The sequence below is a fragment of the Cryptotermes secundus genome, unplaced genomic scaffold, assembly GCF_002891405.2.
Source record: "Cryptotermes secundus unplaced genomic scaffold, Csec_1.0 scaffold62, whole genome shotgun sequence".
Taxonomy (NCBI): Eukaryota; Metazoa; Arthropoda; class Insecta; order Blattodea; family Kalotermitidae; genus Cryptotermes; species Cryptotermes secundus.
Genome location: NW_019727786.1, coordinates 968,258 through 994,077, shown reverse-complemented (window position 1 = coordinate 994,077; position 25,820 = coordinate 968,258). Strand labels below are relative to the sequence as shown.

The following is a 25,820-nucleotide window of genomic DNA, read 5'->3' as shown; positions in this document are numbered from 1 at the left end:
AAATGTGGCCGGTCTCTGTAGCCGAGCGGTCTAAGGCATGTACTGTCTTCGCTCGCTTGGAAACCGGGATCGTGGGTTCGAATCCCACTCAGGGCATGGATGTTTGTGTGCGTTTTTCTGTGTCTGTGTACAAGAAGAGGCCTTGTGACGAGCTGATCACCCGCCCAAAGAGTCCTACCGAACGTGTAAGATGTAGAAAAACCGAAGTGAACGGAGAAGTTCATGGAGGTAGGCCTAGGCCCACTGGGGCTGTAGTGCCAAGGGGGGAAAAATCATATATGTGCGGTATTTTGAAAGCCTTATGCAATTCGCGAACCGGTGTGCGCCTTGGGAAATTACCAATGGTGCGCAGAACCTTGTTTTGATGGCATTGAAATTTCAAAATGTGGGCATTTTCAGCAAATTCCCAGGCGGAAGAAGCATAAGCCATTATAGAATTAATGAGTGCTTTGTGGAGAGCCAATTAAATCGTTCACTTTGAATAGAAAATATAATCTAATAAATATTCTGAAGGCTTTGGCTTCGATTTTTTCTAAGTATAACCGCCATGTAACCCCCCTATCGCAGATTACACCGAGATATTTTACTTGATTTTCCTGACGGGGCTTACCAGCCACTTCGAGAATATTCTTGTTCCTACACAGGCGACGTGGTCCTCCGCATGAGGGGGTGCAGCGGGCAGGAGGGGTTGATATTTCGAGAGTAAAGTGTAGGCCAGGTGACCCCGTCTTTCGTGAAGCTCTCGTGAAAACATGTTTATTTTCATACAATCAATATTTGCTTGCATTTTTATTTATTTATAGTTTACTTAGGCCTAACGAAAATGTCTATAGACTATAGCGTAAAGTATGAATGGATAATTGTGCAAGATGAATTGTAAAGGACGTGAAAGTAGCCAGTCGTGGGCTAATTTTAATATGCTATTCCGGCATTTATATGGAGGGACTGAGGAAATACACGAAAAAACTCAGAATAGTCGATGCCCAGCCTATATTCGAAAGAGAACCTCCCCAAATATAAGTTAGAACCGTCACCGTTTGAAAAAAAAATTCGTCAGTAATTTGCCTGAACACACCGAGGAATACTAGCATGGATCACCGGCCTCCAGGTTCACATTTGAACCCAGGATCTCCCAAATACGAAGCAGGAGTATGAACTACTGGGCTGCGACGCTACATTCAGTAGTCTCGTTCACAAGGAAGCTGTTTAGACAAGAGTATTCTGAGAGTAACATTTCTCCATGTTGGTCATTAATTGTACTTGAAGCCAACATATTGCACCCTTAGACTAGCCGTTTTGAAAACAATTCACTGTCTCTCAGCACGTCATGACAATGACAAAGTGAACAGTTAATAAATTTCATGCCTCTGCTAGGGAACATCAATAATCTATGGACACAAGTGTAAATCACAGAGCTCTGGATACAAATTATCATTTCATTGATTCTCTTCGCCCTCCCAGTACGGATGGCAGCCATATTTCACAGTAGAAACAAAAGAACGCGATGTAAAAGAGGGGCTGTTCGAACCAATCATAAAACATGTTACAATACAATAAAAGTGCAATATGCGATTGAGCGCAAGCGCAACTGTGGTGTAAAATCCATAGTACCTACCCCTCAATCTGGTTGCCATGGCTACTGGACACGCGTGCGTGATGAAGAAACAGCAGCAGCTTCCTCGTCTTTCTTCCTGTCGAGACTGAAGATGGAAAATATCGATCCTTGCTCATCCAGGGCCTCTTTCGTGCCTATATTTACCAACCGCTCTGCTCTTATGGTCTCAACAGCCTCCGAGAGCCTCCGCCATGTGCCCGAGAGAGAGAATTAGCAGAAAGTTACACGAAGTAAAACCAGGTTATAAATTGTGTTTGTACTTTATTTAACTACGTTCTCGGTAACTCAGACTTAAACAGTGTCGAATGAAAGGGTGGTTTAGTAAACAGTAAATTTGAAACGATGTGGAATGAAGCGGAAATATCCTAAGTCTACCTACTATTGCCGCATTTTCCTCAAGGAACTGAGGAAAATCACGAAAAAGTGAGGATAATTAGTCTCCCGGTCGAGATTCGAACCGGAAATCTACAGTAAGTCATGTTATAGCCCGAGCGAACGTACTAGGTAGTTTTAAATTGTAATTTTGATCCCACAGTAACAGACTTGGTCACAGTAGCCGCGCGGTCTAAGGCATGAATTGTCTTCGCTCGCTGGCTCGGACGCTGGGATCGTGGGTACTAATCCCACTCACGGCATGGATGTCTGTGTGTGTGCGTGTTCATTCTGTGTTCGTGTTGTCCTGTGTTTAGGTAGCGGCCTTGCGACGGGCTTTTCACTAATTCAAAGAGTCCTACCGTTTGTGTAAAATGATTACGGAACTGAGTAAGAGGCCAGGGCAAGCACAACAGACCACTGTAGGTCACGGTACAAGGGTCGCAGAGGCCTACCCCTCATACAAGAGGCCAGGGCCCTGAAAGGGCTGGAACAGCCATTGAAATAGAAAACAAACTTAACCGAAATTCATTTATGATTTCTGAAATGAAAAAAAAAAACCGGCTGAAAGGGCGTGCCATAGCTCAGGCGGCTCTTCGCCGGCTTTCCACCGCGGCGGCCCGGGTTCGAGCCCAGGTCAGATCATGTGGGATTTGTGGTGAACAATGTGGCACTGCAGAGGGTTTTTCATGAGTACTTGGGCTTCCCCTGCCAATTCTCATTCCAACAACTGCTCCACATTCATCAACATCATCATCTATCATCTGGGGCCGATACAATAGGTCAATAATCATTGGCCAACATACCAAATGGATTCAGTCTAACCTCCACCCAAGAAATAAAAAAAGGTTAAAAACGAGAGACAGCTAATTACGAAGTTTTCTGTAACGTAATATTCTCCATTCTCACTTAGTTGGTCTACCTTAGGTCCAAATATGTGGCTGACAATTTTGGCCAATGCACGGCTTAACCAAACAGCCGTCGATCTAGCTACCTGCACGTTGAATAGATCACAGCCTATTCTGCTGATCAAGAAATTCTTTCTATTTACAGAATCGAAAAGGTTCGTTAGTATATTCAAAATGGCAGCCGGTGGACTCTTTTCCCCGAGTCAGCACGAGCCAATTCACATCTTCCATATCCCCTTTCAGCATTATCCTACTTCACTATACACGTACATCACGTGTAATGCATCATGAAGCGACAAAGATACTTTTATTTATACTTATAGAAGTGTATACACATAAATTACAAGTATTACAATATACAGAACGAAGTAACAAACGATTGGTCTATCATATTAAAGAGAGAACAGGGATAAAATATTAGAACACAGACTCTCTTAGTTGTGATGCCCGTGACTTAGGTCGCTCTTCTTCCGTGGTGCCTGTAAGACAGAAGCAAACATATGACTAACGTGAGACGAGAGTCTTAGATATTGAACTAATTGAAACGTACAGCCCCGCAGCTAAGGGAACTGGGAACTGGTTGAAATACTGGTGGGAAAACTTTGCGAAACGACCCTTTAGGGCAGCGTCTACACGAGCGCACAAAATGCGTCCGATGTAAGGAACGTCGTGACGTCCGTTGTAGAAATAACAAGAGAGGAGAATGCTACGCTTTCTTCTGGCTCCATTGCAGACAAAAAACTACGCACCGCATTCTGCAACTGTGTGGTGTCCTCAGCAACGTCCGTCATAAAGTACGTTCCTTGTAACGGACGTACTTCGTGCGTCCCTGTGGCCCCCGCCTAAGATTGCATAGTATGGACAAGATAATGCACGATTCCTCAACAATTTACCCAATTCCTATTAGCCTATTGCTTAAGGTAGGCTAATGGTCATGTCCCAGTAACACGATTAACGAATTTTGAGTTTTTAATATTAAGGATAAGCCGCGGAATCCAATTTTGGTTGTCAAAATTACTGGGTTGACTTCATCCATTGCCCGGTATTCTAAAAACTAGAAAAGTAGAATACCGGACGATGGACAAAGTCCAACAACCCCCGTAATTCTGAAGTGTTATATACCACCGTCACAACCATTTAGAATCTACGAATTTTGGTGGTTTCCAATGAGCTATCGATATTGTCACGATTTAGAGCCACTCTCGACGGCGGTTTAGATTGGATATTGGATTTACTGACCACTTACAGACCGTAAATACAAAACAAAAAATCTATAACACTATCGTTGATGTCCACGCTTCTCCAGTCACTCCAGCACATGCCACGAGTTTTCAGTCTGCTTTCATTAGGCGTGTCCTGGCAACGGATTTTAACACAGTAACTATAACAGTCTCAATAAATTATGCACTCCAAACATTACTGCAACTATAACACGTACAAAATGCTCTCCACTGCCTGACTTTCAACTGAGCACTGAGCTCACAGAGTCAGAGTCAGAGTCAGAGTCACTTTACAACTGGCAGTTAACCGCCAATCAGTTCGTTGTGGCGTCATGCCCCTTGAGATTCAGGACCAGCAATTTTTCAACTGAACTCTTGTGGTCATAATCCTTACGTACACTTCTCTGACAAAAGGACGGGCCTGTCGTTTACAGTTGTTGCTGGCCCTCGCCAGCGCAGTCATTCTCGGGTCCAAATCCCGTGGGACCCATGACCATATTGTACTGCCTCAGATTTGAGACTTCCCCAACCTGGAGGGCCAGGTCCCCGTATTTATATCCCCCAGGAACAGGGCGACCCGCTTCTACGGAGCGCAGGCTACTCAGCCCACGTAGTCAGAGTTACTTTACGGCTGGAGGCTTACCGCCAATCAAATAGTCTTGGCGACAAGTCCCTTGGGACTCACGACCAGCATTTTTTTCCACTGAACACCTGCTTTATTAATCCTTATGTAACATCCTCTCTGACGGGAGGACAGGTCTGTAATTTACAATTACTACTGGATCTCGCCAGTACAGTCATTCTCAGGCCTGGCTTCCGCGGGACTCTTGACCACATTTTACTGTCTCAAATTCTAGACTCCACCAACCTGGAGGGCCAGGTTCCCGTATTTATGTCCCCCAGGAACAGCATGGCCCAGTTATGCCCCCAGGCACTTGGTTCAATTTTCGTCGCCTCCTACGAGTAGCAAGGCTACGGTGGTGGTATTCGACCCTGCCTCCACACGGGAGTGCTCTACCCTCATTTGGTCTGGCTTTCCTACAAAGCTTCTAGGCTTTTGGCCAAGATAAGAGTCGAAGTCAAAATTCAGTCTTGGTGTCGAACCTATCTGGGGCTAATGACTAGATATTTATTATTGTCTGAGAGTTATAGTCTTGTTTTTGTGGGGCGCCCTCTCTGACGAGAATGATCTGTCTTTTCTATATGCTCCTGGACCTTGCCAACTCAGTCTATCTCGGGGCGAGTCCCTTCTGGGGTCCTCGTTATATAATCCCTTTGCATGGACTGCATTGAAAACACCGTTTTCTACAGTTCTTCTATTGTTGCATGCGTATCCGTTGCAGCGGGAACGTGTTTACCGAAACGTTCCCTAGCAGCAGTCGTCTAATATTGTTTATTTAAAAAACTGTTGCTTAGCAGCGAATATTTCGCTGTTTCGAGGTCGCTACCCAGCAACAGCATACAGATAAGTGACATAATTGCATAATTATTAGTCTAGGATGTCAGCCAGTCCATATAGGAATTTTTTTAAAAAATTAACCCCGTTAGCTTGCCATAAACCAGTAGCAAGTTTAATAAAGATTAGAGATGCTTTCGAAAATGAAGGAAAAACGAATAGTCTTATGGCCCGTTTAAATATTTCTGTTTAGAATCAGTAGGAGCTTTGAGAACAACAGTTTCTTCAGTTCTGCCTTCTCAACTGTCTGCAGGCCAGTGTATTGCCCTCTGTAGGGAGAAAAATGTGCGATCTTTTGTATACACTTAAAGTGGAGGCGTACAGTTCTAACGTCATAAATCAAGCCCTGCTCCTAACCTCTTATACCTTCATCAGCTGGATATACAGGCGTCACGTGACGACTTCGGCACCATCCAGAGGGGCTTCAGAGTTAATCACCCAAGAGCAGTTGTCCACTCAAATGGAACATAAGGCCCTTGTTTGAATTACTAACATTTGTAGGTACAGTAATTCATCGGTCAAAGCATTTAGTTAGGAGGATCTTCGGACGTTCGGTCTGGAACACATCCCTCGAGGGTGTCCAATACTTTAATTACTGACGTGGTGTATTCACTCTCACAAACAAGGCCCTAGCAACCCAATTATGGTGGTACAGTCACTACACCTGATGAGGAGGCGGGCTGCGTCTTTCACATTTCTTTCTGCCAATTACTCATTAATTCTTGGTACTTGGGGCACTCTGCTACAAGCCGGAAGGTCGCGGGTTCGAGTCCCGATTTGGTGGATTTTTTTTTTTCAATTTACCTAACCCTTCCAGCCACTCTATGGCCCTGGTTTCAACTCACACTCTAACGGAAATCAGTACCAGGAATCTTCCTAGGGGAAAAAGAGCGGCCGGCACGTAATTCTGACATCATTACCACCATATGTGAGCCGACTGTCTAGAGAAAAGGTGGGAGCTTAGACATCGCACAACCCTATGGGCCCCCCACGGCCTGTTACAGGGATAGCTTTAACTTTACTCAGTTCTGTTAGAGCAGGCATCTCAAACTCAACTTGTACAGAGGGCCACCTCAGCCCTATAAATAATAGTCCAGGGCCGCACTTCAAAATAGAAATATACATTAGATTTTGATACAAGCAAATTTAATTCTATTTATTATTTAGGAATAATTTCAATACAATTACCTAAAGTCACATATCTTACAGTTTTAAAAAGCAAGAGAATGCTATTTTTGACAAGTATCAAACAACTTTTCAATATGTAGAAAGAGAGATTACACAAGAAATTATGTTAGAAATATCAAAACGTTGAATTTCCTGCTAATTTATGTCTGCGTGAGACTTCTTGTCTTTACAAAAAATATTTCTAGTAACATTTTAATATCAATTAGCTCTAAAAGTTGAGGGGCCTCATGTTTGACACGGCTGTGTTAGAGGCTGAGTCGACCCCAGGGCAATAGTGCGGATTGAGGGATTAAATCAATTGAAAAATAATTTCATCGGGAATCAAACCCGCGATCTTCTGGCTTGTAGCATAGTGCATCTTCCTGGGGGTATACGGCGGCTGACTCGTAAGGCTGACCTCACCGCCATCTGTGAGTCGACTGTCTAGAAATTATGGCAGCCTCGACGTCTCATAGCCCTATGGGCCTTCACGGCCTGTTACAGGGATAGCTTTACGTTTTATTTACTCACTAATTATCCTATCGTCCTATCATTCAATGCTATATAGCGTGAGCAACAGGCAGTGTTGATGAATGAAACACAAATAAATAAAATAAATGTTGTAAGATTTGAGGCTTTGACGGCGTCTGCTTTTACCGGTTCTCACGGTCTCTTCGCTTTGCAGATTTCTTATATTTTTTCTTCTACCCTGAAGATGGAGGCGATACGTTCCTCCGAAACGTCGGTTAACACCACATATACACGGTGCCAAATCCCAGAAGACTGCTTTCTTCAAAATAAATGTTGCAACTACCACGTAGATCTGCATAAAGTATGTGGTCAGTAAAAGGAGGTGGTCCTATGTTCATTGATTCTATGAGGAACATATCTGTAACTGCAATAAGTGAACATCAGGGATGCAAGGTCACAAAGAACGTGCTTCTCTTTTTACATCTGTGTTCTTCAAATTAGAACGTAACTTTCTACATACGTTCAACATTAGTCACACCGCTCAGAATCCAGTTATTTCAAAGCGGTACATTTTAGCAGAGCGAACACATAAGTTACATTAATACGATCAATAAACCCAATTCCCCATTCAAAGCGTTTCGATGGGTTCTGCAACAGCAACGCGATAACAAGCTAATGAAAACCATTTCGCAGTCAGGCGTAATTATTCTGTATGGCTCAAATAAGCATATGAAAGACAACTGGCATGGCTAACAGACTGTAATTTGTCATCTGAATTCACTTTCACAACTTTGCATATTTACCCAGCTACCTAGGGGAAGGGACAAACGATCAATAGCAGAGCCCTCTTTTCATTAAGTAGACTTAACCCTTTACGATACTTGGGCTTGAACGCAGAAGTCTTAACAAGCGCCGACTTGCTTTGAGTAACTCTAAAAGAATTGCATTCATGCAGCCTCATGGAGTTAACCTCAGCCAACATTTCGCACTGCTTACTAGAGCTAAGGGAGCCTGAGCTGGGAACTGTCGGTTTAGGACATATGGCGCTCCGGTTTTTCTACGGTGGTCCGCGGGTTAATTTCGTGATTGCGAAAAAAATAGTAGTGTAGCGTGTAGAATTGTTGCTATGTAACAACCAAGGGATGGGTGGATATAACAGGGCCGTTCCTGGACAACGGCTCTGTAAGCACGTTCCCAGAGCAACAGACACGAACATAACTGGCCCAACAATAGAAGAGCTGTGTTTTCTATGTGGTCCGTGCCGAGACGTTATACGCAAGGAACAAGGCTAGAGCTTTGTCAGTTCTGTACGGAAGTCTCTGAAGAGAGGATCTGAGCGCGTCAAGCTGAAAAATCTCCACTATTAGAAGCCGTCACCGCAGAACGGCTGGTGAAGACAGCATGCTGGATACAGCTTAGCGGGTGCTGTGGTGATTTGTGAATTGTGGAGATTAGCAGTGATGCTTTTAATTACTTGTACTTGGAGTGGTGTGTATAAGTGGTCAATAAGCCCATTCGCCAATCCAAACCCCGTCTATAGTCACACATACACGTGACAGTAATATCAACACACGATTGCAGCCGAACAATTCAGTCGGTTTAGTAACGGGCTAAGGGCTTGAGGGCCTCATACAGTACGGACATTTTTTCGTATGACGAGGCACCTCTACTCTATTAATTTACTTGCAACGTCATGGGCCTCCAATACCATCTTATATTTTCATTTTGTCCATGGAACGTATAAAGTAAACATACGACTGATTAGATGTTATAAAACATCAATTTTAATCTTGTTTTATATTATAACCTTCAGTTTTATATATAAATGACCGTTGTATTTTTGTACAAAAGAATTAACTATCTTGTCATTGTATCTAATTTTACTACAGTTCAATAGTATACGTTTGTTGATTCGTATTCACCTGATGATGGCCGTTAACGGCCGAAACATGTAGTGAGGCACAGCTGGGTATTAGCCTTGATACTCCTTAGTTGTGTTGTGACGGAAAAATAAAGTTACATATTGTAACACAACAGGATGCATTAAATGAAGACTGATTTCCTTTGATACGACAAGGACCGCATAGTAAACGACGCGTCCAATAATGTTTCTACTGTTGCGTGTATCGTTGCTATGGTAACTTTTAGACCGAGCTGTTGCCTAGCAACGATGGAGACAAAGAGACTGATGGGAGGGATTTGTGAGATGCGCCAATGATATGGGCTCAGATGCCGTGATATAAGAATTTTCATAAAGAATAGTTCAGGCATTCAAAAGCTGATTTGGGGGGAGGTAAAGAGGCACACAGATACGTAGATGAACAAACAGAATGGAGATCGCATAAACCTACTTTTATTTTTTCAAAATAAGGAACGTAGGCTACAAATGAAAGTAAAGGTAAAAGTTGCCCCTGTGCTTAAAGAATTAAGCACTAGCCAAGAAGGCGTATGGGGGAGTGAATATATAGATCCATATTTTCTTGACCTCGGCACTAGCTGGAGATGAGCGGTAAGCTTTACCAACGGTACCCATTGGATAGGAGGTTCGGTGGACCCCAGAGCCGGTCTGAACGACTTGAAGAACAAAAAATTCTTTACACTACCGGGACTCGAACTCCGAACCTTCGGTCGTCCAGCCCATAGCCAGCCGCTATACCGACAACGCTACCCCGGCCCCCAACAAATAAAGTAGGCCTATGAAATCACCATGCTGTCTGTCCCTCTCTGTATCCCCCTCACCCGTACTAACTTTGCGCCTCCTTATGGGTGGAGGGGGGGGGGCTTTCCCAAGACGCGTCACAAAATGAGAAAGTAAACAGACTTCTCGTCTCGTGTGACCAGAAAGACGGATGTGATCCTAGACCTTCTGATTTCCGGGTTTCGTAATGTCGTTTATGGACATTTGGTAGAGTCCTTGGACGGGGATCTCCCTTCGCAAGGCCGCCACCTACACAGGACAACACAAATATAAGACGGCAGGCACATACGTGGTAGAGTCATTAAGTTCGTGGAATGTGGTTTTAGCGCATGATATTAGAAGGTATTCACATACACTTACACAGATCCACATCGGCCCTCAAAATAGATGCCGTTGGCCGCTATGCAAGTCTGCCAACGTTGAAATAGCTGCCGAAATTATTGCTGAAACATATTGGAAGGAAATTCCCGTACGACGTCTCTTGTGGCATTGACGACCTCCTCGGACGACTGAAACCTACGACCACGTAGCTTTGCTTTCACGCGGTGACAGAGAAAGAAATCGCAAAGTTCGAGATCAGGTGAGTACGGAGGGTGTGGCAAAACGGTGACCTGTTGCCTTGCCAGTTCCCCTTGGATAAGAACAGAGCGATGTGCAGGGGCGTTGTCTTGTAGCAACAGCCACTTCTTCCTGCGCCAAACATTTCGCAAGGGGATTTGCCTAGTTTTTGGCAGAACTTGATGTTTGCTCGTTGTTCAAACTGCCACATTTTCGATTTCCACCACTTGCATTTAACTGCAGTTCACAATAGAGGCCGCAATTCTGCTTATACTGTTTGCAGACAACTGCCTCTTGCTGTGAGGAGAGATGAACTGACAGGATATCATATCGTGCCTCAACCTATCCGCTGTAGTGCACTGCAACGACGCTTTGCGGCAATTCCACGAACTTATTGACTGTGGTAGTATGTACGTATATATATCTATGTCTGCTGTCCTCTGTGTAGGTAGCTGCCTTGTGACGGGCTGATCCCCCGCCAAAGGAATCCCACCGACTGTGTAAAAAGAAGATCAAGAAACTGAGAAAGCTGCCAAGGCGCAACAAAGGGATGTAGTGCTATAGATAGATAGATAGTTTAATGGCACACATAAATGCTTCAAGGGGAAGAAGACTTAGAGGCAGATCGTGACGCTAGACAGGATTTCAGAGCACGATCAAATGTTACTTTTAGTCAACATATGTCATTAAAACGATATGGGACGATACAAAACAATGTAAGAAGGGTTTCGGAACATCCGGTTCCTGTTGGTGCCGGAGAATATGAAGAGAGAAGAATGAGAAGGAAAATGGCAGAAATAACGAAAATAGGAGCTGAAACTGGAACGAAGAAGCATGAGGATAATACTAAGAACAAAGGGGAAACACGTTTCTCACGTGGACTCACATATTTACTGGGATACAAATGCGGTCAGGCCGAGACCAGAGAGGCGGCCAAAGTGTGCAGCAGCTGCATGGCGCGGTGTGCTGAAGGATGCCTGGCACCAGCAGCCCAGCACGTGTCTCGGGCATTGAGCTGGGTGTCATCAGGCCGAACAGACTTTGGGACCAGTGTCGTACCATGGATTTCATTTAGTTGGGTCTAGGGCGGCCCCAGGAGGACGACTGTGGGAATGACAGCATACTTAGGTTCTTACTTAGAGCGGTTTAGGAAGGCAGTGAAATTCAAATTTAATTTAGTAAGGCCCAGGAGTAACCAAATGAAATTATGGGACGGTTGTCTAACTTTGACTTCATTTGGTGAGGTCCAAGGGGGCGCAAACACAACTACAGGACCCGAAGCGTAGCCTGAACTTACTTACTGGACGCAAGGCAGCCAAATCCGACTATGTGATTCATATCTTTCATTTGGTGTTGTCTAGAGGGCCCTTGAAAATACCTTGAATTTCAGGCGCCAATGTGTGAGTACGAAACGCGTTGGATGCCTTGGATTCTCTTCAATTGTGTTTAAGAAACATCCCAAATACGACAGAGGCACGCGGTAGTGTAGTTGGTTGAGGCACTATACTACAAGCCCTAAGGTAGCATATTCGATTCCCGATGAGGTCACTGAATTTTTTTAATTTACTTAATCCTTCCAGTCGATTCAGTCTCTAACAGAAAAAGTGCCAGGAAGATTCCTGGGGGGGAGGGGGTTAAAGGGTGACCGATGCGTACGACTGACAACCTTACCGCCATCTGTGAGCCGATTGTCTAGAAGATGTGGGAGCCTCGACGTCTCACAACCCTATGGGCCTTCACGGCCTGGTACAGGGACAGCTTTACCGCTTTTACCTTTTACCCCAAATAGGACTATGGAAAGCGTAGTGTAGTTTGGATTTCATTTAGTGGAAGCCAGAGGTCACGAACAGCACCACGGGACCTGTAGCATAGCTTGGATTTAATGTAAAGGGGCCATGTGCTGCTACGGGACTGACAGCGTACCTTTAATTTCATTCAGTGCGGTTCCAAGTGGACCCAAACAGGACTAGGGAAGTGGTAGCATATGTAGCACGTAAGGTTGTGGGGTAAATATTAAAAGTAATAAAAAAGACTGAATATTCTGACTAAAGTTTCTTTTGTAATTTTGTCAGTTTATATATTATGTGATCCGTCGTAAAAGAAATGTACAGGTAAAGTTGTCCATGTGCTTAACCAGTTAAGCACTACGACATGAAGACGTATGGGGAAGTGGATGTATAGATCCATATTTTCTTGACCTAGGTTTTAGTTGGAGATGAGTAGTCAGCTTCACGCCCCGGCTGCTTTAACACCGGGAAAAGAGCCCCCAGTAACCATTGTACAGGAGGTTGGGTAGATCCCAGAGCCGGTCTGGGTGACTGCAGAAGCGAAAATTCTTCATCCTACCGGGACTCGATCTCCGACCGCTCGGTCGTCCAGCCCATAGCTAGTCGCTATACCGACTACTGTATCCCGGCTCCTCCTTAATCTTTCGTACTTGCAAATATCTCCCCCCAGCAGCTTGTTCTCAGACAACCCCAAATCCCTATTCAGTACGTATTTGCTTTCGTGCACTGCGCATCTGCAGAGAAAGTTCGCTGTGTGCCCGAGAGATCAGGGAATGAGTCACGCGGACCGCGAGAATTTCGTCAGTTGCAGCAAACACTTCAACAAATCCCACGCAAAGCACTGCAGTGATACAAAGGGTATAAACACTGATTACAATCCTCATTTGTACTACAGTATTCAGATAAGTGTTTGGCAATATTTCAAGGTTTTTTTTAAAAATTTTGTTGCAACAAGTTCATCACAATTAAGTGTATGCCATGAAACACGAAAAACTAACAGTGTCCCGAGGATTCCTCTTAGGTAGTTACTTTCAACAGGACCAGAGAGGTGTAAGCCTTCCGCAGCTGAAATACAAATGCTCTACAATTGGATTCTTCTGGCTTTACATGCGCATTAGCCTTGATGTTCATGTACATCGGGTGTAAGTTTACTGTTGCAAGGTTAACATTATTGCAGATGTCACACCGATTAGAGTTACGCATAATTTTCTTTATATTTTGTTAAACACGTACAGCATGGAAAACCGTATCTTTCATATAACTACAAAACGTTACGGTATTTATTCAACGAAACTAGCATTGCCTTCAAGAGAAGGCTTAACGGAAACGATTATTTTTATTTGGGTTTTCTCTGAAGTAAGATTTACGGATCTTAGAGAGATAGGATGGGATGGTATGTACGAGTACTTTATGACGGACGTTGCTGAGGACACCACACAGTTGCAGAATGCGGTGCGTAGTTTTTTGTCTGCAATGGAGCCAGAAGAAAGCGTAGCATTCGCCTCTCTTGTTTATTTCTACAACGGACGCATTTTGTGCGCTCGTGTGGCCCCAACCTAATACCTGGCAATATGAATCTTCAATACCTCGAAAACTAAAAATGTCATGAAGGCTAGAGATGGGATATCGTGTTAAGCGTAATCCTTCATATGGCGGACTTCAATACGAGTATTCAAACATTAGGATCTCACCTCCAAGGAAACACATGCGTCTGTTTCAGAAATAAGTCTGTTAGTGATGCTAAGGGAAAGAACCGCTGTTCGTTAGGAGAAACAAAAGAGCTGTCTAAATAAATTGTCGAAAATGTGCCATTTAATGATAAAGCAAGCGGTACAGACCGTTACCACTGTCATATAAATAAAAAAACACAATGAAGGCGGAGTAAGCACCTTCACGGTCTAGCCGTTTTACCCTTGGGGCTCATCTTCAGGCACTCAGTGGACACGATTCTGGGGAAGCCTGGAATGTGTTCGGAACAATTACGAAGAGAAAAATTTCGCCCGGCTAGAAAACGTCTAGCCTACAGCTCCTTTCTGTGCTGTCTGAATCTCTCTTGTTCTTATCCAGATCGAAGCAGAAAATCCTTGGGAATCAAGAGTCTATGAGACGGATAGCTCAGTAGACGTCGGCTTCCTCAATATCCTGTTTTACCGTCCAGAAAACCACGCGAGGTCCCGACACGTTTCTCTGTGGCGTTCTTGTTTACTTCTTCGCCCAACGGGACAGAAAATAATAAATGAAAACATATAGTGGGGTTAAAGTCGGCCGCCTACCCCCACCTCCCAGTTACACTTCCCTCTATCAACAGCCCTGACTCGCCTCCCTGCTTCAGAGGGGAACAGTTTACGTTGTTGTTTTTTGTAATCGTTAGTTATTAAGTATAATAAAGTATGTAAGATTTGAGGCTTTCACGGCGGTGACTATGAAGAAGGCAGTCTTCTGGGATTTGGCACCGCGTACATGTGGTGTTAACCGACGTTTCGGAGGAACGTAACGCCTCCATCTTCAGGGTAGAGGAAAAAATATAAGAAATCTGCAAGCGAAGAGACCGTGAGAACCGGTAAAAGCAGACCTGTCTGCTGTTCTCTTCGCTTGCAGATTTCTTATATTTTTTCTTCTACCCTGAAGATGGAGGCGATACGATCCTCCGAAACGTCGGTTAACACCACATATACACGGTGCCAAATCCCAGAAGACTGCTTTCTTTATAATAAAGTACTCTGTTTGTAGTAAACATTAAAATTAACAGACCATACGAGAGTATAAGTAACAACTGGTGGGAACTGAAGAAAGCACGCAGTCAACAGGCAACGACGGGTGCGGGAGAATCCCTGTTCTTTCTTTCCCTGATCCGAGGTTAAGCACGGAAATTATGAAGCGGAGTCTCTTTCAGAGGTTGGTAGTCGTTCAGCTGATCAAGCGATTAATCGCTGTTATGGAGCCCAAAAATTCATGACCACATTCTCTGTCCTCAACAGTTCATTCTGAAACATCCTACACATCCGGGAAGAGGTCTGTCGGATATCCAAACTTTCTAACTGTTCAGAATTACTGGATGTTTTCACTTTTTCCAGCGTCCGGAATTCTAAGAAATAGAAAACACAATGTTTCAGAAACTGAATCTGCTTCCGTCTTCAGGTGACGAAAGAAGACACCTACTCACTTGGGCCTCTTAGAAAGAGCTAACCTCAATTACTGGCCCAACTGAGTAGGTGTCTTCCTTCCTCACTTGAAGACGGAAACAGATGCAGTTTCCGAAACGTTTTGTTTTCTATTTCGTAGAATTTCGGACGATGGAAAAAGCAAAAAAAAGAAAAAAATCCAGTAATTCTGTGTTTTATCCACCATCGTCAGAACCCTTTATAATTTATTTCTGTTGTCTGTCTGTAGTACATCTGACGTTCTTGTACTGTCGCCTGTTGAACGTTAGAGTACTTAACATATTCTTGAGCTGAATAATGCATTTCGTGTAACTGCCCAACTTAGGGCCCCGCCATAGCTCAAGCGGTTAGTCGCTGGCTTCCCACCACGGCGGCCCGGGTTCGATCCCGGGGTCTGGTCAAATGGGATTTGTGGTGGACAAAGTGGCGCTGGGGCAGATTTTCTCAGAGTACTTCGGTTTCCCCTGCCAATCTTCATTCCACCAATTGCTCCACAGTCACCCTCATCTATCATCTGGGGTTGGTACAATAGGCCAGAAGGGGCCGTAGTACAAGGGACTTAGTCCCACCCCACTAGCAATAAAAAAAAACTGCCCAACTTACATTACCGCGTCCCTTCTTATTAATGTTGGCAATCAATACGATAGGTGTTGGAGGGTAGGAATGCCTTGTCCTTCTTCACCAATATTTTGTCCATACCGAACCTGAGGTCCGTCCACCCTCCTACCCAACTGATACTTTCTGTTTTCCCTGGGAGGAAACCGACGTAAATGCAAAGCTGAGTATTCATCATCTACAGTCAAGATCTGGAATAAGTGGAGCTTTACCGCCATGTCCACTATGATGCGATACTTGGACACATTTTACCATCGGACGGGAGAGGTGAGTGGGTGCTGCGGGGTGCAATATGGAGTCCTACTTGCAGTGAGAGTCCGACGCGCTGGGGTCCCCCGTGGCACCTTCCTGTGACGGGTGAATTCACGTGGTGGTGCTGCAGACTGCTGGCCATCCGGAGCTGAAACATAGAACACGTGCACAGTGTTTACTCTGCTGACAGCCACGGGAACACAGCCTGACTCTAATCCTTGTTTGTCCGAGGCTCCCGGAAACCACGGAAACTCAACATCACTTCCCAAGTAACAAGATACCTTAATTCCGTTTTCATTCTTTGACACTTCGCTGAGAACGCGAGAGGTTTGATACAAAAAGGAACTTTGCTGATCACACTGGCCGCGCGGTCTAAGGTATGAACTGTCTTCGCTCGCCCAAACACTGGGATCGTTGATTCGAATCCCACTCAAAGCATGGAGGTCTGTGTGCGTTTATTCTGTGTTTGTGTTGTTCTGTATATAGGTAGCGGCCTTGCGACGGGCTGATCCCCCGTCCAAGGAGCCCTACCAACTGTGTGTAGGATTAAGAAACTGTAAAATCGGACAAGGTTCAACAAAGGGCTGTAGGGCCAGAGATAGGTAGGTAGGTAGATAGATAGATAAAAATGAACTAAACGCGTGATAGTTTTGTTTGTGTTGATGGGTTAGCACACGTTGCTAGGCATCCGGGAGTAAGTTTAGTCAGACGCATGTGTGTTCAATGAATTCAAAAGTAAGAGCGTTATAGGATCTTCCACGAACAGATGTTAGTTAGTTGGCTGGGCAAAAAGTTCACTGATATTTTGCAGTCCCAAAGATTTATTACAGTGAAGCCGCCACTGAACCTAAGCTCACTCGAATCCTCACACCCCGTTTCTCTAAATATTCGTTTTAAAATACCAATTGAACACATGTGGTTCTACCTATGACTCCAAGAGATATGAGGTTACCTAATTAGGCCAATAATTATATTATTTTATGGATTAGAGCCTTCTTTCATGAGCCGATATCCGCTCACATTGCTAAATTTTTACACTGTGTTGGACATAGCAAGTTGGTTCTCCCGACAACAATTGCAATTTTTATTCTGGAGGTGCCAGGTTCGAACGTCGGTAGGGACACAAGCAATCTTTTCCTCAAATTAGGCCATGATCGCTTCGCCTACATAATTTCGAGTTCACTCTTCATTATCACCTTATCGTCTGAACTACTGACAGCGTCGTTAAACAAACCACAATACACCATGTTTAAAAGAGCACGTAATGACAACAAACACAAATGTACGCTTTCGTAGAAGAGCCCGTTATGTAAAAGCTCACCTTTGCACACGATCTCCGGTTATGACAACATAAGAACCGTCTTAATGGAATCTTTCAATCTCCTAACATTTCCCCACAAAATTCTGCATCTTTTGCCACCCAAGCCACATGTCCGGCCCACGGTAGCCGCATACATTTCACTGCCCTTGCAGTACCAGATGGCCTACAATTTACAGATCATGAAGTCCCTCGTCATGCGATTTCCCAAATTACATACGTCATCATCCTAAGGTGCAAGTTCTTCCCTGAGCAAGGTGTTTCTGCTGTAGACACACGCTTCATCCCTACACAAAAATACTGGTGAATTGTTTTGTTTGCTTATTTTTTTTTTTTTGTGGTTAATTTAACATTGCCGGTCACAGTAGCCGCGCGGTCTAAGGCATGAAATGTCTTCGCCCACTCAGACGCTGGGATCGTGGGTTCGAATCCCACTCAAGACATGGAAGTTTGGTGTGTGTATGCGTTTATTCTGTGTTCGTGCTGTTCTGTGTTTAGGTAGCGGCCTTGCGACGAGCTGATCACTCGCCCAAGGAGTCCTACCGTCTGTGAAAAATGATTACGGAACTGAATAAGAGGTCTGGGCCCTGAAAGGGCTGGAAGAGCCATTGAAAAAAAAAAAACATTGCCGTCAATAAGTCAGACTAAATCGCATCAAATGGTGAGATGATTTTGAAATGAAACGTACATGGCCTAATTTTAGATATTGCCACGTCTATGAGTGGCTATAGACGGGGTTTGGATTGGATTCCTCGTAGTATGCAATTCACCAATCATCATTAACATCCGATGCTGTACAATCTCGAGACTGAAAGACAATTACTTAAAAACTTGTAAAAATACCAGAAAATTTTAAGGGCATAAGAGGCGATGGTGTCTGTTAGTGCTTGTGTGCAGCGAAAGCTGTTTGCTGGGCTTGTAATTGTCATNCGGGCAACGGCAGGGGGGGGGGGGACGATCAATATCGCACCAGCAGAGGCGGCATCTCCTGGGCGGGAAGCCCTCCCGCCAAATTACAGAGCATGCGCAGAACTTGGGATATCGGATGAGTCGCACACCGACACGAGCCGTTTGCCGGGCTCAACAAAATTTCACCTCACGGATCCAATTATACCCCTTCTTTGTTACTGGGCATTCTGAGCTCACGAGGCATGACGTAAACTCGTTTCTTCTCCGAGATACCGAAACATTATCAAATAAATTAGTATCGAAGTTCACATTAAGAGTTGTGGGACAGGTTTAATTTATTTCTTCTCGGTCAAATTCAGTGTCAGCTTTATGCCTGGACAAAGCTAAAATTAAAAACTTCACAGATTTTGTATTAAAAAGCAGCTCTTCGTATGAAAAAGAAAATTACATGAAAACTGGAGCCGTTCAGATGTACAATATTTATTTGAAATATTTTTCTGCAATATACTCGTATACAACGAATGAACACAAACGGTAACGATTTGTGCAAAACAGCAAAGGCATTAGGAACATAATGTATAACTTTTATGGCATGTATCCTATTATCTGTTATTTATGAAAATATATAATTTGAGAGTCACACAACAAATAATAAAAAGGAAACAAAAGATACACTACTGTGTCAAATTTATTTTTCATTCGTTGTTGGCGGTGTCGTTACATGTTTCGACACTTTTCCTGGGTCTTTTTCAGGCGTACACGCATACTATTTAGCTTCTGAATTGCGTCATTAATCAATATGAATTCATATTGTGTCCATACAATTATTCTACATGGATAATTATATCTTAATTTTAAAATATTTGAACCACATTTTAAAATTAAGATATAATTGTCAGTGTAGAATAATCATACAGACAGTAATAAATATCCGGTCATAAGTCCGAGATAGGGTTCGACACCAAGACTGACTGACTGAGAGTCGCAATGTGACTTTGACTTTTACTAAGAGAGAGTCTTGAGACAGCAATGAGAGGAGTAGGAGGTTGGTGTGAGGTGGGAGCCAGCCTGGGAGTAGCTTGTGAGACAGTCGCCGGCCAGTATGGAAAATGAACACGGAACTGAGGAAGCTACGGCGTTGGAAGCCGTTACCAGGCGACAACCCGTGAAGATACAGCAGACTGAGAAGACTTCGTAAGCGCTGTAGTGAATTGCAGAGTGTGAATTAGAAATCGTGCTATTGTTACTTGTAGTTATGAGTTGTGTGCATTGTGCAGTGAATGCGATTACCAACACAAACCCCGTCTATAGTCACTCAATTACGAGACTATATATAGTGAAGAGAATGACCACGATTCAGGGAGATCCTCATTAGGAAATTGTCTTCATCGTCCTGTTACGTTCTGTTCCTCTCAAAGGAATGTGGTCATTAAGAGATAAATATAATTAATTAATTGATCACTGATCTGCTATTGTTCAACTAAACCAGTATTTAATTGTAAGATTTCAGGTTTTCACGGCGGTGACTATGAAGAATGCCGTTTTCTGGGATGTGACGCCGTGTAGATCTTGAGCGAACTGATGTTCTTTTCATTGTTTAATTGATAACTGAACACTTTCGTCTGGAGGCAGCGCTCTAGATTTGTATTCTGCAGATGATCGGTTCCTGACTAACTCTGGGTTTTCGTGGGCTTCCTCAGCCCCTTTAAGACAGTACTGGGTTAGTACCTCGACTAGGCTATGACCGCTTCTTCCAAATGCTTTCTAACCATCAGCCAACGCACCATCCGACGCTGTACAATCTTCATATTGAAAGGGTCGTTAAGAAACCTACAAAAAATTAACTGATCAATTAATCGTCCGTTAAACATACACCTTCACGAATAATAGTACAGGCAATAGTTCTGCTGTTTTCAAGTCCTAAATAATCAATACGGTGTAGCCTATAGGCCTAAGTATGAAATTGGAGAAGTCCATTATGTGCTGTTTTCCGTCATATAAGCCCTGTCAATTTGTTTCCCCTTGGCACTACAGCCCCAGTGGGCCTAGCCCTACCTCCATGAACTCCGTTCACTTCGGTTTTTCTAGATCTTACACATATGGTAGGACTCCTTGGGCGGGTGATCAGCTCGTCGCAAGGCCTCTACCTGTAGACAAACACAGAAAAACGCACACAAACATCCATTCCCTGAGTGGGATTCGAACCCACGATCTCGGCTTCCGAGCGAGCGAAGACAGTACATGCGTTAGACCGCTCGGCTACCGTGACCGGCAGTGTATAAGAATAATATATAAGAATTCAGTTCGTACCTCACAGGAAACATTCGAACCCACGATCCCGGCTTCCGAGCGAGCGAAAACAGTACATGCCTTAGACCGCTCGGCTACCGTGACCGGCAGTGTATAAGAATAATATATAAGAATTCAGTTCGTACCTCACAGGAAACATTCGAACCCACGATCCCGGCTTCCGAGCAAGCGAAAACAGTACATGCCTTAGACCGCTCGGCTACCGTGACCGGCAAGCCCTGTCAATTACATCAAAGAATTGATACCGAAACCTCGGCGGAAATATAAACTAGTCCTGATCGGAACTGTGAGCAGCACGTAACAATCTTCTATGAACTGGCTAAAGAGCTTTGTGACCCAAATGTATATTTACCCAACAGTAAAAGCCCATAAAACCTTCGTTCAGGAAAACATTAGGTAGAATGCCCATTGTACCAAATTCCTTATAATACAATAATCTCTATAGAATCCGTACTAGGGGATTCATGGCCAAAATATGGATGCTAAAAAACACCATAATGAAAGTGGGTGAGTTCAATACATTACCATGTTTAAAAAGGCAGAAGCCCTTGGTATCTGGATACCTGTGCTATTCCTTCATAGGATTAGCTCTCAACTTCTATAGGATTACCCGTCCCCCCCACGACGCCAAGGGCACTGCGGGTGGAGAACTGATACATCTGTGACAATCAGGCGAGAGCAACACAAGGGGGGAAGGTGAAATCTAGACAGGGAGAAAGAGATAAAAGATGAAGGTAAAAATAAAGAAAATAGCGGAAGAAGAAGGAAAAAAAAGAAGACATTATAAAAGAAGAAAGTAAATGGCAATGAACGAGAGGATTAAGTATAACGAAGAATAAAAGAAAGGAATATGCAGTGTGACAAACTACGTCGTTTATGAAAATTACCGTCCTCTCAAATGTGACGCCATGTAAACCGGTAAAGTTAGCAGCGGGGAAGAATCTGCTGCTCCATTTTCAAGGAAGATGGAGATAGCAGGGATCTCCAGAACGCTGGTATAGAGCTACCACACTAAACGGTGTCAGATTCCAGACTACCGTAATCTTAAAGGCAACCATCCAACGATGACATGTTGATATATAATAATTGTCTAATAACAAGTGAGGTGTAACGTCACGTAGGGCTTGCCCATATGACGTCACACCTCACTTGTTATTACGCAATTATTATTATATATCTCCATGTCATCGTCATGAGGTCAGCCTTACGTGCCGGCCACGTTTACTCCCAGGAAGATTCCTGGCACTCATTTCTGTTAGAGGAGTCGACCCCAGGGTCATAGTGCGGCTGGATGGATTAGCTGAATTGAAAAAAATCTAATGACCTCATAAGAGATCGAACTCGCGACCTTCTAGATTGTAGCATAGTTCCTCAACCAACTATGCTACCACGTGCCCCGTATTCTAATACGTATATGTAGAAAATTTCTTTTAAGGTTATTAATCTCCATTTTTCTTGTGTTTATGTGCCATTTGCACAAACTGGTCTCTGTATTTTAGGATGTATTGTCAATCCCAAGTCCTCATGACATATATCTACCAAACTACATGGTGTCACATCCCAGACGACTATAAACTCCATGTTCACTGCCGTGAGAACCAGAGATTTCATACGATACATACGCCATTGAAACACAGAAGGTCCAAGACTTCGTAACCCAAAAATGCCGGATTCTAACGGCGTGTGCTTTTGAAACTTGTATGCCATGTCAGTTGTTACATTTCGCAACAAGAGACGTAAGGCAGAGACACTTCCTCAAGATGTGTGTCGAGCCCTTACGCAAGAATGGGGTGGATGTCACAGGCATTGTGTCCTACACAGGGGCCGCTTCTTACAAATGTCAACAGATCGCGAGTATATGAAGCGTGTGAGTTGAAAATAACGGGCTGCCCCTCTACTACAGGTTCAATTTCCATTATGAACGCTTGACTAGCAGGGCTCTTCTCCTTGCACCTCACACACAGCCAGAAACATTTTATCTTATCTTTGTCATCTATTCTAATTCTGATCAGACGATGCGACGGCAGGCTTTGCTTTGTGTCTCGGCTGCTGATGCCGACCCATAAAAGCAGCATGTCTTTCCGGCTTGAAACTCATCTAAAAAAAAGGGCGGACACTTTCTGTGCACTGTTGCATGAAGCGGCGTTTTTAAGTTCCACGAAGACATCTAAAGAAAAGCAAGAAGGCGGCATTATCAGATTAATATAAATAGGAAATTTGCCATTCGCTTGTAACCAGAGATTCGTGAGTTTATGAGCCTCAGTTCACAAAATGGGGAAGTATTTACCTGGCGTTGAAGTAACCAGGAAATTTGACAAGACGTGTTTTTCTTCTGATAAACATATCCAACATAAAAATAAAAATATCCTCCTCTTTATTTCACTGCTTAAGTCTATCTCCTATAATAACACAGAAAGAGATTTTCTCTTTAGTACTTCGTTGGTACGACGGGCTACGGGCTAGAAGTTCCGGGTATGGCAAGATTTTTCTCTGCTCCACAGCGTCCTATCTAATGCGTACCGGAAACGATTTCCCCGGAGCAAAGCGGCTGGGACGTGAAGCTGACTACGCAACTCCATCTAATGCCGAGGTCAAGAATGGTGTAGCTTAATTGATAAGCAGAGGAACAACTTTACCTTGTACCTTTACTACTTCAACCCAGTTTACCTACGCGTTTCTTATTACATAGTTTTACAGATTCTCTAGAAATATGCAAATTATTTACATCTGCTCTCCACTTAATGAAATTTATCTGCGAATACGAGCTTAGAAAGAAATACTCGGCTCCGGCTGCCGTCACCTCTCACGTGACAAGTCTGTGAGCATGCTTTTGGATCCCTTGATAAAACGTAGGTCTATTTGATTTGTTTTATTCTGATGACATGCAAATACGTATCCATTTCATTACGTCAGTCCACACACTTTCTCCTAATAAGGTACAGGCTACGACAATGCTCTTTTCAAACTGTGGCCGTTACCTATCAGTGGATCGTTGGAAGAAATACACTGGGTCGTTGCTTATGGAATAATACAATCAGATAAATGCATGTAAGATTTGAGGCTTTCACGGCGGTGACTATGAAGAAAGCAGTCTTCTGGGATTTGGCACCGTGTATATGTGGTGTTTACCGACGTTTCGGAGGAACGTATCGCCTCCATCTTCAGGGTAGAAGAAAAATATAAGAAATCCGCAAGCGAAGAGACCGTGAGAACCGGTAAAAGCGTCTGCTTACAGTGGATCGCGATGTAAATAGCCTGCAAAACACTGGCCTGCTATGGACGAGGGATGCAATGACAATGATGGAAATATTAGCGCCAACTGCGGTTCCGGTTGGCGCACGTTAAAATTTATAAAGTTGTCCCTGTTCTTAACTAATTAAGCACTACGCCATGAAGGCGTATGGGGAAGTGGATATATATCCACAATTTCTTGACCTGGGCACTAGCTGGAGGTGAGTGGTCAGCTTCACGCCCCGGCAGCTTTACCCCCAGGGAAAGAGCTCCCGATACCCACAGGATAGGAGGTTGGCTGGGCCACAGAATCGATTTGGACGTGGAGAAGAGAAAACTCTTAACCCTACCGGGACTCGAACTAGAATCCTTCGGTCGTCAGCCAGTAGGTAGTCGTCAAATGACACATAACTTAATTCTGGAACAAACTGTTTCTCTATTCTGTAGTCTAGGGACTAAACCTTCACCGGTGCAGGTAAATTCAGTTTTTTTTTCTGCATTAAAATCTTGAGCAATCTGGCAATGAACTAGTTCACCCATTCTTTTCTGTAAGATACGTACATTTTCACTACCCCGAATACTGAGAAGTATTTTTAAACAAAGGACATATAAGAGAAACTCAACCTTGTCAATTATTTTCAACATTGAAAACCGTAAATACTGAAATTAAGTCACACAACGAGATGGTCATCATATACGAGTATGTCGGGCTCAAAGCTAGTTATCAGCCGTGAACTGAAGAAATCTATGACACTGTGTGGCGACAAAGGCATAGGCGAGAGTGGGGCAGGGTACACGGCATGCGCAGTTCCTTATTTGTAAAACACTTACAGATGCAGGCCTAAATCTGGCATTGGACAGAGAAGACTTGGTCATCCTTTGACAGAATGTTCGTTTCTTTACTCCCATCTATTATTCTTTAGTCTATGATGACAGAAATCAGTCCACCGCGGCTTTCTTTCTGATAACAGTCAGACAGCCCTTCCATTCATTTTTATTGATATTGACCATTCACCCCTCGTTGGTGTCTCCACCTTAGCGTGGTGAGGGGGTTCGAGTATGCCAAGGACCCTGAGAGCTATACCAGCGGTAGCGTAGCTACTGGCAGGGCCTCCCTTGCTGGACAGGTCAAAGGGTAGGCATCAGACGAAGAGGGACACCAAAAACCAAAAACTGATGCCGGAAGCAGCGTCATCGGAAGCGACTTGAAGCACAGAGCAAATGATGCTCGAGACGGTTCAAGTTCGTATAGCAACAGGCGTGACCAGAGTGGTTTGAACGGCTGTTGTACTGCGATGTGGAAAGCAAATGGAAAAACTACCACATTTTCACTTTTCCTGGATAGTCTCTTTCCAAAAGCAGAAGATCACATTAAGTGGAGGAACTGTTTTGGAAGAGACTGTGGACTTGTCGTCTGACAGATTACTGATGAATGAATGAATGACCATTCAACTCCATCTGGTGCTGATAACAGAATGGGCGGAATTTTAACTTCATTTCCACACACACATCCATGAAATGTTGCTTAGACACAGAGTTAATGCAGTATCACAGAAAGAGTGCGGGCTTCGTGTAGTTCGGTGATAACGAGTTTTCGAACTTTCACTTCCAACTAGTGCCGACGCCAAGAAATCGTGAATCTATACTTCCAGTCCCCCATATGCCTTCATGGCGTAGTGCTTGCTTAGTTAAGTACAGGGACAACTTTACCGTTACCTGAAATGTATACCGTGTAGACCGACTTGCTTTGTTCCGTTGATCAAAGTGTTTCT

The 25,820-nt window shown here is 43.9% G+C and overlaps 1 protein-coding gene across 2 annotated transcripts in view; it reads right to left on the bottom strand.

Annotated features, from left to right (window-relative positions):
- Positions 1-3,183: 3,183 nt before the first annotated feature.
- LOC111864941 (protein big brother) overlaps positions 3,184-25,820 on the bottom strand; it is a 93,137-nt gene continuing 70,500 nt past the window's right edge. The window contains exons 6-7 of one of the 2 annotated variants that reach the window (XM_023852578.2): positions 16,333-16,428; positions 3,184-3,374 (exon numbers count right to left, since the gene is read on the bottom strand). In XM_023852578.2, the coding sequence (XP_023708346.1) occupies positions 3,330-3,374; positions 16,333-16,428 (141 nt within the window). In that variant the 3' untranslated portion in view covers positions 3,184-3,329. The remainder of the gene's footprint in view (positions 3,375-16,332; positions 16,429-25,820) is intronic. The other variant, XM_023852579.2, reaches the window with a different exon arrangement.